Genomic DNA, 16,626 nt, shown 5'->3' on the forward strand with positions numbered 1-16,626 from the left:
CTGTCTTAGATTCAGACAGTTTCTGGACCTCAAATGACTCTTGTGCAGCATATTTAGGATGCACCTTATAAAGTACAACTTTAACAACTAGGGGTTGGACAAAATATCGATATGGCAATATATCGTAGACCTGACTGGTGCAACAAAATGATCGATTGGCGCAAATATCTATATTTTCATGCGATTTTGACTCACAGTGTCACTACTTCAGGACTCCTTGCGGTGGTGCTTATGACATGAACGAGGGCAACGTGAACACAAATTAATTGGCTGAAGAAGTCCGATATTGTGAAGTATAATTTTAGGATTGTCTTGCAATATATCAATCATTGCAGAATCCTGTATCGTGATATTATCGTTATCGTGGGCCACGTATCGCGTATTGTATCGCATCATGAGTTACCTTGTATTTTCCACGCCTATTATCAATACGGTGCCTGAAGGTGAAAGTCCCTTCATAGTGTTTTTAAGAAGCATTGGGGAGTGCTCTTTCGAGCGAGAGAAGACGAAGGAAAGGCAGGCTTTTGGAAGAGATAAATCTGAGGTCATCAAGACGTATAATCCCAATTTGCATGATGACATTTGGTGTGATGCCTGCTTGGATATTACCAGCTGACCCATAGTGGCTTCCCTTGTGGGTATCCTGGTCCCTGGCATACTGGGAACCAGTAGCATTCTCCCAGTTGGTCAACTGACTTAACTTCACATGTAAAGACAAACAAAATATCAGCTGATGAATCGTGATTTTGCTTTAATGCCCCTTTTGAACCTTTATCGTCCAATATCCATCCCTACTTCATTTGACTCGACACTGGAAACCACAGACAGGATTGACAGATTGACTGGCTAAAACCCTTATTTCCCTCCAATTTAGAATTTATTTTGAATTAAACAAATAAAGCTTTCTTCTAAGAGACTGCATTTTAAATCTTCCCAGTCCCAGTGGTGTCAAATTCAGCCTGAAATCACAGGCTGCCTGAAACGGAGAGGGCAACATCGTCTGCAAACAAGCGGATACCGTCCTATTGTTTTTGATCTGGACTTTGTCTGGACTTTGGCATATTTAGTTTCCCCTTTCTTTAGCACAAATTTATAAAAGTTTACCCAAAAGATAAAAGTCCCTTTGTAGTGTTTTAGGAAGCAGTTTGGAGCGTTCTTTGGAGACAGAGAAAGACGACGTTCTGAAAGACTTAAACAAGAGATCTTAAAGATATACAATCCAAATTTGCATGATGAAATTTGGTGCTGATCCAAAGCGATTTTCCTTCTCCTTTCTTAGCTTTGTCTATGGATATCGGGGTGGTCCCTGGTATGCTGCAACTCCAAAGCATTCTCCCAACTGGTCAGTTGGCTAATCATAATGTATAAAGGCTAACCAAATACTAGCTGATGAATCGAGAGCTTTGCTTTGTGTCTCAAGCCCCCTTTGATCGACAATGGCCCCAATGTCCAACTTTACTGCATACAATTGTCCTTTACCAAATCTTTTACCCTGGGTAAATGCTGCTGAGCCTCATCCAAGCAGTTTCAAACTTAGCCTTGAATCTCAAGTGACCTCAAACAGAAAGGGCACCATCATCTGCAAACAAACGAAGATTGAATCCTCTTTCATCTAGACAGTTCTGGACCTCAAATGACCCTTTTTCCTTCTTCCTGCTGCATGTTTAGGAGGCAGGTTATAAAGCAAACCTCTATAAATAATGTCAACACAAGATAAAAGTCCATTAAAAGCATTTTCGAGGAGCATTTTGGAGTGTTCTCCTTCGAAACGTAGAAGATGAAGGAAAGGTGAGGTTTGAATCGAGATAAACAAGAGAGCCACAAGATACAGAATCCAAATGTGCATGAGGAAACGTGGTGTGTGCATGTGTTGCATGTGAAATTGCAAATTGATCCATGGTTGCTTTTCAATGGGCATTTTGTTCAGTAACGTGTTGTCTAGTCATCGCCTTCAGCCCTGATTTCCTTTGGTACCAAAAGAAAAATGTCACATGAGAAAGCACCAACGGGAAAGTCATCAAGTTTTTATTTTAGAACTTTTATAGAGGACTTTAGAGGAATAAAGAGGCCGTTTAATCCTGAAACCATCAGTTTATTTGTCTCCAAGCCTGAAGAGTTGAATGTCCCATCACACGACCGTGAAAGAGTCTGCTCCGCGTTTCCAGAACCTAATCGTTGTTGTTTCTGTGTTTGCAGCACCGCGTCCACACCATCCTCACAGCCGATCTGGTCATCGTGATGAAGCGAGGGAACATTTTGGAGTACGACAAACCCGAGACTCTTTTGGAGCAGGAGGACGGGATGTTCGCTTCATTCGTCAAGGCTGACATGTAGGCGGTCAGCGCGCCGACGTCAACCGACAGACTCATCAGTTGGTCCTTTTTTATGTAGAACTTTTTTCTTAACGAGGCGGAGAGACGTCTGTGACACGACGACACTGCGCCAAGAAGCGTCTATGTGTTTTTAAAGGAAGAGAAATCAGATCCAGAAACATCAAACACCTGTTGATATTTGAAACGTACTTGAATCATTCAGCCGATAAATAGAGCCTTTTTTAAAAGACATTTCCTCTAGAAACAAACTTCACATATCGGGTATAAATAGATATAGATATCAAGAGAGTTTTAAATCTGTTAATCAATGGAAATATTATTGATTAGCAGCACAAAGTTAGATTAGAAAACCCCCCAAAAAGTATATTTTTTGTGCCCCTCGATCTGTTTCTTGGCTCCTCTTTGGATCATTTTTAAAAGTTAGAAATTTTAAAGTCTTTAATCATTTTGTTGAATTTTCTTCGCCACATTTTTACATTTTAAATCTATGCACAACACTTTACATTAGTTTTATCACTCTTTAGCACTTGTATTATGCAATAATAAGGAAGGAAAGCTTATATGTACAATCCTTTTACAATCACTGGATGTTGGCTTCGGCCGGAGATTCTGCGCTCCGCAAACATCAGTGCATCGTGCAGAACTTTTTGTACGAATATCTTTGAACCTGGTGTACGACGTGCAACCGTTCTGAGGCGTGTTCTGCCATAGAAGTTATACTGATAGAACATTGAGTCTTTGGAGCTGTGTGAGGCTGCTTTCACTACATGTCAGAAGTAAGAGAACAGGTTTGTGCCCCTTGTTCCCTAATCCAATATGTGGATTTAAAGGTTTTTGCAGCGATTCCCCTCCTGAACAAGTCCGACAAAGGAGACCAACATCGGAGGATTTTCTGCTTTTTTTTGGAGTCTGTTTAGAAACTCTTCTGCAGCTTGTGACACCGAGAAGAGGAGGCGCCAGACCTCACAATCCGACTCCACAAGCAGGTCGACCTGCAGGGCTCGACGGGGATTTTCCAAGCAATGACGGCAACAACACGCTGCATCCAATAAAGCAAATGTTTCTCTTTTTATGTTTGTGATTTACAAATCAAGTGAACAACAGAAGAGGTGTTAGGCTGCATGAATTGAAACACTTTGTTCTATCAGTCGTATTTCTATCCTCCACTAGTGCAAACACTGTAGGGTGTCCCGGCTCAGCCTGAGGCCGGCGAACCCGCTGTCTGTCTGCAGTCATGCTTTGCTGAACGTATTATCCTCGGGGACAATAGACGCCAGGCACGAGCTGCCAATCACTCCAGAGATGTTTCATGTGGACTCAGAGTGATTTCTAAGATCCTGAAGAGAAACAGCGGAAAGTTGTTTGATCCTGGAGAAGAACAGGATCTCGTGGCTGAGAGGATTCAAAGTGTTATTCAAAGCTCAAATTTACCGCTGCATTAAATTATTTCTAATAATGATATTTTTTTTAGGTTTCCTGCACCAAACTGCTCTAGTTTTCTTTAAAGACAAAAGTAAGCCTCTAGCTAGTGAAGTAAACGTAGCACTCAGCAGCTATAAAGATCTTAAGATCTTTTGCCCTGAACGCTGCGTTTAACTCAAAGTCAGAGGTTGGAATTCCCGAGCTGAAATTCCCAACTTCTGATCTCCAAGGGTTTTTGTTTTTTGCCGCCAAAAAAGAAAAAAAAGAAAAAAAAAGCGTGAATATTTAAAATGTTCAAAACAAGGCACACATTTTTTTTTATTTTTAACGTTTTCCTTAATTGTTAAAGGGCCAGTTCGCCGGTTTTCAACCTCAGTCCTATCATGCTATCATGGGGAGCTAACGCCATTATGGTAGGAAGAAAATGCAATTTCGCTCGGTGCCTTTGGAGGACGCTATCTGCTTCTCCAATGTCCCCTGGAAAACCAGGGAGCTCGATAAACTACACTTCCTCGGTCTAGGATGCCCGCCTCCGATGTCATGTCTCGTTCAAAATCGTCAGGTTTGAAATGTAGACTGCAGACCTGAAGATGTTTCAGACAATCAACCGGTATATTCTCGTCATGTTTCAGATATTGTCCCGCTCTGAGCCGTTGCCTGCAGCGAAAACGGTAGTATTTCACTCCAGCGTCTCTCGCTGGGCCGTTCCTTTCAGAGGGAGGGGCGCAATGCATGCTGGGTTTTGTAGGAATGTCGAATGGGCGAAACCACGAGCTGTTTGTACGACTTTCTCCACAGCTATGGCGCCAGTTTCAAATATTATTGCTTCTATCGATTGCAGAGAACACCAGCTTTGACTGACTGCTCCTTTAATTCGAGGAGAAGAGCATTTCAGAGATCAAACAGCCAGAGGACAAGAAGTTGTCGACCCTAAAGTCCACCAGTCATTGCCAAACTGTTCCTGTTAGCTGTGAAGATATCAGTTTACAATAATCAAATCAAATCAGTCAAATTTTATTTGTATAGCGCCAAATCATAACCAGAGTTATCTCGAGACACTTTACAGAAAGAGCAGGTCTAGACCGACTCTTTGTTGTGTTATTTAAAGAGATACAATAGTCTCTCTTACTTTACTAATGTTCTGTTCTCTTTACATTTTTACACTTTGGAGTCACAGTTCAGCTCTTTGAAACTGAAGTCACTCGTCCCATCTCTCTCTGGAAGCGGTGCTATTGTCCCTCTTTGTTATTTTGTTGTAATCAACTGTACTTGTTTTTATTCTTCAGATACTTTGAAATGAGATTTTGAAATGACTTTGTACTGTACAGACTAAATGCCAAATAGATTCTTCTGCAGGAATTTCTTTCTAATTATTTCACTTGCAGATGTTTCATCTCAACAAGTTTCCACGTTGGTTTTCCCTCTGATGCTCATTCTGTGTATATATAACATCTGAACAGAGAGTGATTGTAGTGCCTCTGTCTGCATATTTCCAGATCAGTTGTCTCTGCATCTCTCTCATCTACATCTTTCTCTTTTAAACTGCTCGTCGTTTTTTATCCTGTTCTTTGATTCTGATTCAGCTGCCTTTAATTTGTTTTTGTTTTTTTTATCTTGGCTACAAGTGTTTGATAAATCTCGTGTTTAGTTTACTGCATGTGTGTGTGTGTGTGTGTTTCCGTGCAGCTTCTGTGCTCGTCTGTGCACAGATCCTGCAGACTGCGGCCGTACAAACTGAACGCTTTGCATCTCAAACCAAAACAGAGAAAAGATGGACTCTGTTTTCTTTTCTTCTTTATTTTTCACTCTTTCATTGAAAGGCAGGAAACATGTTCGCACTAATTTCACCAAATTTGAGATATTTCTCTTTCCCATCTTTGGAGGAACAAACTAACGCTAACACACTAAAGTATTACTTTTGCATATGATCGTTACAACCAACACACAGACAGTTAATCCGCTCTCATGAATGCACATTTGACTGTTAATGAATGCAACTTAGATACCAGATTTATAGGTCAATTTAGGGTTTTTAAACTTAACGTGTATGTACGTGTACATTCTGTATATCCAAGACTTTTTAAAAGCATATATATCAAAGTGTTATTATGTGTGCCTGATTTTTTTTACACTTGAAATGACAATAAAAAGATTTTGAGTGACGTGAGCTTTTTCTTTCTGCAGCACACTTCACCCAATGAAGAATATATTGCTCAACAGCGCCCCCTGGTGGCCAAGTCTCACATCTGTAGATCTTAGCAAATAGAACACTTTCAAATTAAAAGCCGGGAAATACTGAATATTAAAGGCTCAACACGCTCCAGTATTTATCAGGAAATATGTGTTTATTTTAAAGTGTGTTTAATAAATATTTCATCGTTAAACAAAAGAAATTGCGATATTTTTTACTGCTTTAAACAGCTCCTAATTTAACCCTAGTCTGTGTATATATTTAATTATTACAATTGTTTGGATGCAAAAACGACATTGCAGCATAAAAACAAGTTTATTCATAGACAGCTAATAGTGTATTCTGTATAGTTCGATAAGTTCCGAATTTCCCCCCTGTGGATCAATAAAGGATTATATTAAAAGCCCTATATTTGATTTAAACCTGTATCGTACACTAGAGGCTATGCTGTGATATGTTTGCCTACATGTTAAAACTTATTTGAAGTTTAAGAGTAATGTGCAAATGTGTAAAAGCCCAAAATAACAAAACTTTATTGTCTTGAAATTTTAACTAAATTGTTTAATCATTGACTGAGCTCTGGAAACTTTATTCACATTTCACAGGAGGCATAAGTAAGACTTTTTATGTTTTAAAGATTAATTCTAGTTCAAATGTAGTGTTTTCCGACGGTCCCTGAAGCGTCCTTGAGGGCAGCAGCACCCTGGTCTGAGCGGGTCTGGACTCTGGAAGCTGGACTACGTCAATAAGCAGAGAGGAGACCGTCCCAGCCCTCAGAGGAGCAGCTGAGCAGAGGCGGCGCGCACCGAAACGTTCCCGCATGTCCTCAGAAGGAGAAGAGTTTTCCTGCAGGTGGACATGTTGGATCCGCGCGTAAAGACGCACTGAGCGCGGACTGAAACGTTTATTTAACGCTTTTTTCTTCCATAATCAAGGACAGCTGCTGTAGAAGATGTTGGCGAGAAAAAGCATCATCCCGGAGGAGTTCGGTCTTCCGGGGCTCGCCTCCCGGATGCCCCGCAAGCCGGTGTTTAGGGACCGCGTCAACAAAGCGCGCTTCATCGCCAAGAACGGCTCGTGCAACTTGGCGCACAAGAACATCCGCGAGCAGGGCAGATTTCTGCAGGACGTGTTCACCACGCTGGTGGACCTGAAATGGCGCTTCACGCTCGTCATATTCACCACGACGTTCGTCAGCAGCTGGCTGCTGTTCGCCATGACCTGGTGGCTGGTGGCGTTTGCGCACGGAGACCTGCACACGGACCAGCAGAGCGGGGCACACTGCGTCACCGACGTCAAGTAAGAAACATACAAACCACTGTGAAGTTATTGGGATAGAATTAAAGAGTCTAATTTAGTTTGTTAAAGTGTTTTTGATGAGACTTTTAACATAAAGTTGTGTCTTTCTCCTCTTTCCATCCATCCAACCACCCTCCTCCTTCTTCTCCTCCTCCTCCAATTCCTCCATTTTTAAATTCCATAGAGGAAGAGGAGGAGAGGGGGAGACGGATATTTATGACAGGAAGTCAGGGAGCTTTGGCTCTCTTTATATCTGGGGAAATAAAGTTAAGTTTGCAAAAGGAAAAAGCAGAGTTTGGCACCTCCCTCTCATCCTTCCTCTTTTCCTTCCTTCCTTTCTTCCTTCATCTATCTTTCCTATTTACGTTTTCTCAGCCACCTCTCCCTCAGGTAACTACCCACAGAAGTGGAAAGTATCTCAAAAAACCATTTACTCAAGCCAAATTGTGAGGTAATCGTGCCTCAGTAGCTTGAAAGCTATTTCCATTTTGGATACTTTACTACATCTAAAAGAGAAACATCGTACTTTTTACTCATATATTATTGCTTATTCTCATAACTAATGTAAACAAAATTATGCCTTAAATGGGGTCGAAAAAATGTCCATGCCTGAAACTAAAAGGATTCTGTTTTTTTTAAATCTTACATTTACTTTAATTGAAACAAACCACGGCTGAAGATCTTTGAAACTCTCTTTCTTCAGGTCGTTCACGTCGGCCTTCCTGTTCTCCATCGAGGTTCAGGTGACCATCGGCTTCGGAGGACGAATGATAACAGAGCAGTGTCCGACTGCGATCACCGTCCTCATCATGCAGAACATCATCGGACTTATAATCAATGCTGTCATGCTGGGTGAGACTTAGAGAGTTCTTAACTTCAAAGGAATTAAAGGAAAAGAATAAGACAGCTAGTTATAACTTGGCTGTGCTGAAAGGATCAGGTGTTGGTGGCTTTGTAACGTTAGCTTAAAATAGTCATTAGCAAACAAAAATATAGCCAATTTATTCACGCCTGGACTATTTAGCTGATGTTATACAAAGAAAACCAGAAAGCTAAATTAAGTAGCTAGCAATTAGTATGTGTGATTGACAAAGCTAACGTTGGTTGCTTCTTAGTGTTAGCTGTAGCTGAGTAATATGAAAACATGTTAGCTAAATTAGCGTCTGCAAAAATAGGGATGTTAACACAGGATAGCATTTTGATACCTTAGCTAGCTAGCTAGCTAGAAATGTACCCATGTTAGCGCTTAGGCTCATGATCTAACAAACCAAACGAAGGTTCCCCACATTCCAGTTTGACCAGGTGAGCTTCACGAAGTAAAACTTTTTGGCTTTGTTTGGAACTTAGTGTTAAGGTGGGCGCCAGTTGTTTGTGGATGTTAGCGGTGTTGCCAGACTGAACATACAGTAATATCATCGGGAAAGATGCATCGCTAAACTGTTATTGTGGGTTTCTTTTAAAGGGCAAAATTATGGTACATTCAGCCTTTTTTGGCTTTATTGATCGTATATCGTACAGAGGGTAAAAATATCGTATAAATATGATAGTTGTGGCACATCTGGCAACACAGGTTAGCGGAGAAGAGTTGGGAAATCCTTTGGATTTTCCCGCCAAAACCTTCCCGAGTCCTTCACATACAAATCAGTCCACAGGTGGTTAGAGGCAACCCAAACCATTTTCATTTACATCCGTCCACACGTTTAGAAAAGTGATTAATACACGTTTGCTTGCCTTATTACCTTGAAGTAAAAGCATAAATACAATAGCGTAGAAAAAAGTACAAGTAACAGTTTCTTCCTCTCCTCAGGTTGTATCTTCATGAAGACGGCTCAGTCGAACCGTCGAGCAGAGACGTTGATCTTCAGCCGTCACGCTGTGATCGCCGTCAGAAACAACCGTCTGTGTTTTATGATCCGAATCGGGGATCTCAGGAAGAGCATGATAATAGGAGCGACCGTCAGACTACAGGTGTTTATACTAGTTTGTACTCTCCGCTTTTATTGTCTGGACTGTAGTTTTATAGAGGAAAGAGGGATCAGCAGATCATAAATCAAATCTACGGTTTATTGGACAGCAGATTCTATTTGTTGCTGAATGTTTTGGTGGTCGTCTTTCTTATTTTATTCAGCAACCTCTTGCTGAATAAAATAATAAAATAAAATAAAATGTGCACAAATACAATTTATGTTAACTGATAACTAAACAGGACCACGTATCATCTGCAGGTGGTGAGGAAGACGACCACTCCCGAGGGGGAGGTGATCCCCATCCATCAGATCGACGTCCAGACGGAGAGCGCTTTGGCCAGCAACAGTCTGTTCCTGCTCGCCCCGCTCATCATCTGCCACATCATCGACAAGAACAGGTGCGAGAGTTATGCGGTTGAAGTTAATCGAGACCAAAAGGACGAAAATAACACTCATTTAGGGGGTCACAAAAAGGCACTTTGAGGTTGGGTCGCATGTCAGTCCTCACACTGATATTGAGCAGCACTTAACATTGGATTTTATATGTCTAACTCACTGCCTCCATCTGCTGGACGAACACTATCGAGATTAAAAACGTCCAAATTTATAAATAAATAAATAAATGATTCGATAAATAGTTAATATGCCTTTAAAACAGAGTTATTAAGCATTAACTTTTAACCCTTTTCAGCAAAACCAAGTAATCATGAGTGCTGCCAAAACAGTTTGTTTCTCAGCCCTATACTCAAAGGTGTTCAGGATTTTCAAAATAAAATAACAGAGTATAATATTCTGTAAGTATTTGGTTGGTAGATGTATAATAAATCGTCTCCGACCAATAAACAAACATAGTCGTCCCATCAGGGAAATCTAAGAAAGTGCATTTACGTGTTTGTGACTGTGTCGTCCCCGCGCTCAGCCCGCTGTACGACCTGTCGGCCATGGAGCTGCAGTGCAGCGACCTGGAGGTGATCGTCATCCTTGAGGGAGTCGTAGAGACGACGGGGATCACCACACAGGCACGGACCTCCTACGTCTCCGAGGAGATCCAGTGGGGTCACCGCTTCGTTCCCATAGTAACAGAGGAGGAGGGCGTGTACTCTGTGGACTACTCCAAGTTTGGTAACACAGTCAAGGTGAGATTTTAGTAAACTAATCTTCAGCTACACGGCTAACTAAAAATACTTCTGAAGCTTTTTTATTTAACATTTTATTTAGAATTTAGCTTAGACGTTAGCAGCTACTGTTTCTGTTTACTTTAGCTAGCTGGTTAGCTGAGGTTTGTAATAAACAAAACCTGCTTTTATGTAGTTTATTGCTCATAAGTCCAGTTGAAATGTGGTTATTATTTGCTAGGAGACATTTCCACTTGACTTCATGTTTCGTTGTTGCTCTCCAAGGTAGCGACGCCGCGCTGCAGCGCCAAAGAACTGGACGAGAAGCCGTCCATCTTAATCCAGACTTTGCAGAAGAGCGAGCTGTCGCACCAGAACTCTCTGAGGAAGCGTAACTCCATGCGACGCAACAACTCCATGCGTAAAGGCGGAGGAAGCAGCGGCAGCCTGCGCAGGAACAACACGACGCTCGTGGCGTCCAAAGTCCAGTTCTTCACCCCGACAGAGGGAGGCCAGAACATGAACGCCGTCACCTGACATGAGGCCGGCCTCCTGCTGGCCGCCCTGCTCCTCCTGGTGGGACGGAGGATTATGGGTGTTGGTGTTTCTCCTGCTCTGATGGGACTCATTTTATCTCTCTTTCCTGCCTTATCTAGACTTGTATCCCAACACTTTTACTGCAAATGTTAAAGTTTATTATAAAGGTTATGATTATTATTGTTATTCTTATTATTATCATTGTAGATAAAATACAGGTAGGCACACGTTTAACCCTGTAAAGAACTTTTCTGCACAGATAGAGCGACCAAAAAACAAAGACAAAGATTTTTTTATCTATTATCATCAAAGCAATAATTACAAACTTTGGGTCTTTTTGCCTATTTTTTTTTTTAACAGGACAAATTTTCTTTTGTATTAAAATCACAGTTTAACTTCTGGTAGTGGTCACTCAGCTCAATCAGTGTACTGTACATGATTTCTTTCACTTTATTCTGTCAGTTGTGTTGTTTGAGAATAGGGCTGGGCGATATGGCCAAAATCTGATATCATGATATAAGATTTTTTAATATCTCGATAACGATATATATCCTGATATATCATGTTTTCTGGTAATTTAAAAAATAATTACTCTTTATGAAATAACCACATGTTAAAGCCTATTTTTGAATAATCCTGTGTGAATTAAATACTTGACAAACTTGAGTCCTGTTCTGCACTTTAATGTCCATTTTAATAAACAGCGCCTCCCTCACGTGCAAGGATTAGAACGTAAAGCAGTTCAATCGCTGGTTTTGTGACATCACGACAGAGACAATATAGTAAAACACATTTCCTAGACATCGTTTTAACGATATATATATTATCATATTGCCCAGCCCTATTTGAGAATAAATGCACCTTTAGTAGTAAAGCACCTGCACCAAAATATAGCCTTATATTTGATGAAGAACAATCGGCTTTAGAAATTTCGTCGTTACACAGAAACGAAAATCCGACCAGACATTTGTCATATGCCACACAACCTCTCTAAGTAAGCACTAACAGAGTTTGGAAATTAGGCCTAACATTTTAATTTTAAAACATATAATATAAAGGTTTATTTTGTAACTGTACGTTTGATTTTCCAATAAAAAAATTATCGAAATGTCCGTATTTCTGACTGTTTTGGGATTTCGATTTACGCGTCTATTTTTACGTACTACGTGACGTCATCGCACCCGGAAGTGAGAGTGGGAAGGTGAAGGTAAACATGGCGAGAACTTTACTGTGCAGAGCTGTGGGTGTATTTCAGCTCAGCAGGACACCAACACTGCTTTCTGGGCGTCGTTTTTACTCTCAGACGGAACAGGAGCCGCTGACGGTGAGGCAACAAAACAACGGAATCAGGTGCAGTAACGAAATGTGTCCGTCGTGTGTTATTCACAGGTGCTCTCAGGTAGATTTATTGAGAGAAAACAGAGTTTAACACTAACAGCACCTTGCATTGGTACATACAGTATTTCCCTGCACATGCTTAAGCCTAAAGGTGAATTCGGCTTACGTATTATTCCTTTGAAAATCATATTTTTGTTATAGAATGAGACATTTGGATCTCACGTTTCATGACTCACTAGTACAGTTAGGTAAACAGTGTGAGGAACTACGGAACACATGAGGGGTCATAGAAGGGGGAAAAAAGTCGATTATCTAATACAGGCAACTGTGCTCATAATTAATGGAATAATGATAAAGTTATTAATTGAATTTTAAAAATAAATTAGTTTTTTGTTTAAATAGCGGTTATACAAGTTAGATTGTAAAGTTGTGCTAGATCTTTTAACTGAACCTTGGATGATAAATCCATCCATCTAATGGGAATTTCTGTGGTAGTATTCTGTTTGAAGTTATTTTATTAGCTACTGTATTTGTTGTGTACATTGTCACAATGGTTATGTAACAGATAATCACTGTTCTTTCTGCATTATAAAGAAATGTAGCCACATGAAAAATGATGAACCAGATTATTTTACTGTAATATCACTTTAATAGAGACTTTCTGTAGAAAACTAAAACGTATGCTTCTATATATAAATTGCCACTATAATATGTAAATGTTTCTTTTTCTTCCTCCAGGAGAATTATATTGAACAACCCCAAGAAGAGGAATGCTCTGTCTCTGTCCATGCTGGAGTCTCTCAGAGAAAACATCCTAACAGATGTCGACAGTAACGATCTCAGAGTTATTATCATATCAGGTATTCATATCATATTTATTGTGAGTTTATGTGATAAGAAAATAAAAATGATGGTCTGACCTTAAAATTTGTTTGTGTGTGTGTGTGTCAGCCAAAGGTCCAGTGTTTTCCTCTGGACACGACTTGAAGGAGCTGACGTCTACTCAGGGCAGAGAGTATCACACAAAGGTGTTTCACACCTGTGCAGAGGTGAGATTCTTTGTTTCTACATCTTCTGTCTTTTGCTCCTTCTCCCTCTCTTCCCTCTTTAACATTGTCATAATTTAGAGCAGCATGTAACTATAATTTCCATTCTTTATCAATTTATCTGCATTGTCTGAGTATTCAATTAATCCAATCGAACAATAAATTTAGATGATGTAAAGAGTGCTAGCTAAAGCTCACTGGGTTTTGCTCACGTACTTCAGGTGATGACTCTGATACAAGACATACCTGTTCCAGTGATCGCCATGGTGAACGGTGTTGCCACAGCAGCTGGTTGCCAGCTTGTTGCCAGCTGTGACGTAGCAGTGGTGACAGAGAAGTCCACCTTCGCTACGCCAGGTGTGAACGTAGGTCTGTTCTGCTCAACGCCGGCGGTGGCCATCGGCAGAGCTGTGCCGAGGAAGGTATGAGATGATTTTTTTTACTTTATTGATATTAATATTGGCAACAGCTAACAAAAATCCAGTATCAGTCCCTTATTGATATATACATTTGCTCCTTCTTTTTTTATAAGGTTGCAATGGAGATGCTTTTAACAGGAGCTCCCATCTCAGCCCATAATGCTTTGCTGCATGGTCTGGTCAGTAAGGTGGTGCCAGAAGAACGACTAGAGGAAGAGACATTGGCCATCGCCCAGCGGGTGTGTCAGACCAGCAGACCTGTTGTAGCTCTTGGCAAGGCCACCTTCCAAAGGTAGGTTTTTACAGAGTATAGATTCTCTTTGGACCTCTTTGAACCTTTTTCTTGAGCTTTTTGAGTGTTATTTATAGTCAAGAGACTCTTTAAATAAAACCCAATAACCATTATGTAGAATTTAACCATCAGTAAGACATAATACTTGTTTTTTAGTGACATTTTTCCCCGAGAAATTATTCTATCAAGTTTTTAGCAAATACTACTCTTTTTCAATAATAATAAACATCCTTATGTGAAATCCTTTTGAAACCTTTCCCTTCACGTCTCGTCTTCCCCCCTCTTTTGTTTCCCCTAAAGACAAATGGCTCAAGGACGAGACTCGGCATATGCAACCGCCTCCAAGGTGATGGTTGACAACCTGGCTCTGAGAGACGGACAGGAGGGGATCCGGGCCTTCATAGAGAAACGCAAACCAGTGTGGAGCAATAAAGCAGAAAAAGCCCACGACTGATGGACTGTTGGCTTTTATCTTGAACATCAATTAATTGAAATAGTGATTATCCTGACTCGCACAAGTGGTTTTCAGTCCCTGGTTTGGAATAATTGTATGGACTATGCTGCTGTTTAAATGTAGATATGTAATTTAAAGTTTGATTTGTTGACTTCATTTTCCCTGATGATTTTTGCGTGGACATGTGTCCTAACATTTGTGTGCCTTAAAAGCTGTTTTACTACCCAAAGGTAACATAGTGGACTCATAGTGCTAGTGGAGATTGAATGCTGCTCTTTGTTGTTGCATCAAATTAAATTCAATGAATACTGTTTCAAATTTGTTAAGAGTTATTTTGAACATCCGGGGTTCTGGATGTTAAAGTCTACACAATTTTCTGTATGTTAAAAATGTCAGCACAATGTATAAACTGTTATATAAACAAAAGCAATAACAAAGCTATCGATCATTGTATTATCCACACACTTTCATTAAGTCGATAATTATATTAATATCCTGATAATTTTGAGGATATTTCAATAAAAAGTTGTTAAATGTTAATGTAATTGGTAATGTAATTGGTAATGTAATTTTTGAATGGCAAAGATATAATTAGTTTTAATATTATGACTTATCTACAATTGTCTTATTTTCTGTTATTAAAAATGTGCCCATCTCGTGTATTTAAGTTTTCCTTGCACTTATATTTAGCGGTGATACAGTACGTAATTTCCGGCAGCCATCTTTGTTTGACGGTGAAGTGGAAAACTAACTTTCCGACTTTCGGACGGAAGCATTTTTAAATCCAGTTAGACGGACACGTTCGTGAGAGCTCTGGAAAAACTTCCCAGACAGCGGTAAGTGTTGTTTCATGACCTTCTGGTTTTATTTAAGATCCTCGGTGTTTTACATTTAATAAAAAAGCAACAATCAGAAAACCGTAAGCTAGCGCTGTTTGTTATGCTAACGTTTCCTAGGTTAGCCATTAGCCCAAACACTTGACTGCGAGTTGTCCTGTCTGTGCGGTCGTACAGCGGCATTTCTGTGCTTTACAACGTTTTTTTTGTTTCAGTTTCCCAGACTGCAAGCTTCGTACCTGCTGCTTGTGAGTAAGGTGAGGCTGCTGCTGCTGGTGTTGGTGAGTACCTGTTGCTTTCTTATGGCGCTACTGAGGATGGATTTATAATCAGCATTGTTGACCTGCAGGTGGTTGGCTGTTTTCTTTGGTTGCAAGGTTTGCTCTATAATGCTGCTGGTTTTAAACTGACTTAGTGTTTAATGTTACATAGTATTACGACAATGAAAGCCCATTTCTTTAAATTTTTTCATTTATATTTCATACATTGTTTAATCAAAGACAAAGTTTTGCAAATATTGAAAAGTGCCTGCCACAGTTTTTCAGATCCTAATGTAGTGTCTTTAAACTTTTTTCTTTTGTCAAACAGTTTTAAACACTAAAGAAAATAGATTTCAAAAGACAAGAAAATAGATATATGTCATATTTGGAAAATCTGGAAACAGAACAACATTTAATGACAAAATGATTATCAACCTATTGGCAGATTTTTATTTTATACATTTGTACCAACAAACAACAAAAAATGCAAGTCATATCTTTTTGCATTTATGATTTAATTTGTCAATATAGCCAATGAAATTTCAGAATATAGTAAGAAGTGTCACATTTACCCAGAGCCGAAGTCTTGACATTTCTTGTTCCAACCAAAAATCCAAAGATAAATTAACAATGACAAAATCCTCAAATTAAAGACTATGTTACACCAAATGTTACTATAAAGTATAAATGACTAAAACAATTGCATATTTAATCAAAATCTTTTGCTTTTGAGCAAAGGATTAAATCCTTTTATCTCCCTAATAGAATCTTTAGCTCTTTGGCAGCTGACTGTATTTTGCAGTGAGTTCATTTTAATCGCGTACAAAACCTTCCTACAAAATCAGTTGTTGTTGGATTAATCAGTTTATTCCAGTGAGCTTTTCTGAGCCTATAATATTTAACTTTCCATCCATGGAAATTGTTTCCCACTGTGGGCCAAAATAACAACTGAGTTTAAATTTTTATGTTAAAAGCCACAACCCTCTACATCATGAGCGTCTCTTTGACCTCCTCTAACCACAGATTTGACATCTCTTTTACGCATTGTCACACGACTGACAACAAACCTCCTCTGCAGGCTTCAGATGTAGGATTTATTTGTTCCCCAGAGTTTTCT

General features: G+C 39.8%; 3 protein-coding genes across 7 annotated transcripts in view; all 3 read left to right on the plus strand.

Annotated features, from left to right (window-relative positions):
• Positions 1-2,554, plus strand: part of abcc9 (ATP-binding cassette, sub-family C (CFTR/MRP), member 9) — a 45,020-nt gene extending 42,466 nt beyond the window's left edge. For all 5 annotated transcript variants that reach the window (XM_069670903.1, XM_069670899.1, XM_069670901.1 and 2 more), the window contains one exon: positions 2,197-2,554. In XM_069670903.1, coding sequence (XP_069527004.1) covers positions 2,197-2,334 — 138 coding nt within the window. In that variant the 3' untranslated portion in view covers positions 2,335-2,554. The remainder of the gene's footprint in view (positions 1-2,196) is intronic.
• Positions 2,555-6,898: 4,344 nt separating this feature from the next.
• On the plus strand, positions 6,899-11,271 carry kcnj8 (potassium inwardly rectifying channel subfamily J member 8). The gene is made up of 6 exons (XM_069670943.1): positions 6,899-7,245; positions 7,949-8,097; positions 9,053-9,213; positions 9,471-9,610; positions 10,132-10,348; positions 10,613-11,271. Exons 1-6 carry the CDS (start codon positions 6,899-6,901, stop codon positions 10,862-10,864), a joined length of 1,266 nt encoding a protein of 421 aa, XP_069527044.1. The 3' UTR covers positions 10,865-11,271.
• Positions 11,272-12,066: 795 nt separating this feature from the next.
• echdc3 (enoyl CoA hydratase domain containing 3) lies at positions 12,067-14,886 on the plus strand. The gene is made up of 6 exons (XM_069671424.1): positions 12,067-12,214; positions 12,941-13,062; positions 13,154-13,251; positions 13,470-13,670; positions 13,781-13,959; positions 14,260-14,886. Exons 1-6 carry the CDS (start codon positions 12,078-12,080, stop codon positions 14,411-14,413), a joined length of 891 nt encoding a protein of 296 aa, XP_069527525.1. The 5' UTR covers positions 12,067-12,077; the 3' UTR covers positions 14,414-14,886.
• The last annotated feature ends 1,740 nt before the right edge of the window (positions 14,887-16,626 follow it).

This window comes from Semicossyphus pulcher, unplaced genomic scaffold (genome assembly GCF_022749685.1).
Source record: "Semicossyphus pulcher isolate SPU_LCO1_2020_fin unplaced genomic scaffold, fSemPul1.0.p SCAF_20, whole genome shotgun sequence".
Classification (NCBI taxonomy): Eukaryota; Metazoa; Chordata; class Actinopteri; order Labriformes; family Labridae; genus Semicossyphus; species Semicossyphus pulcher.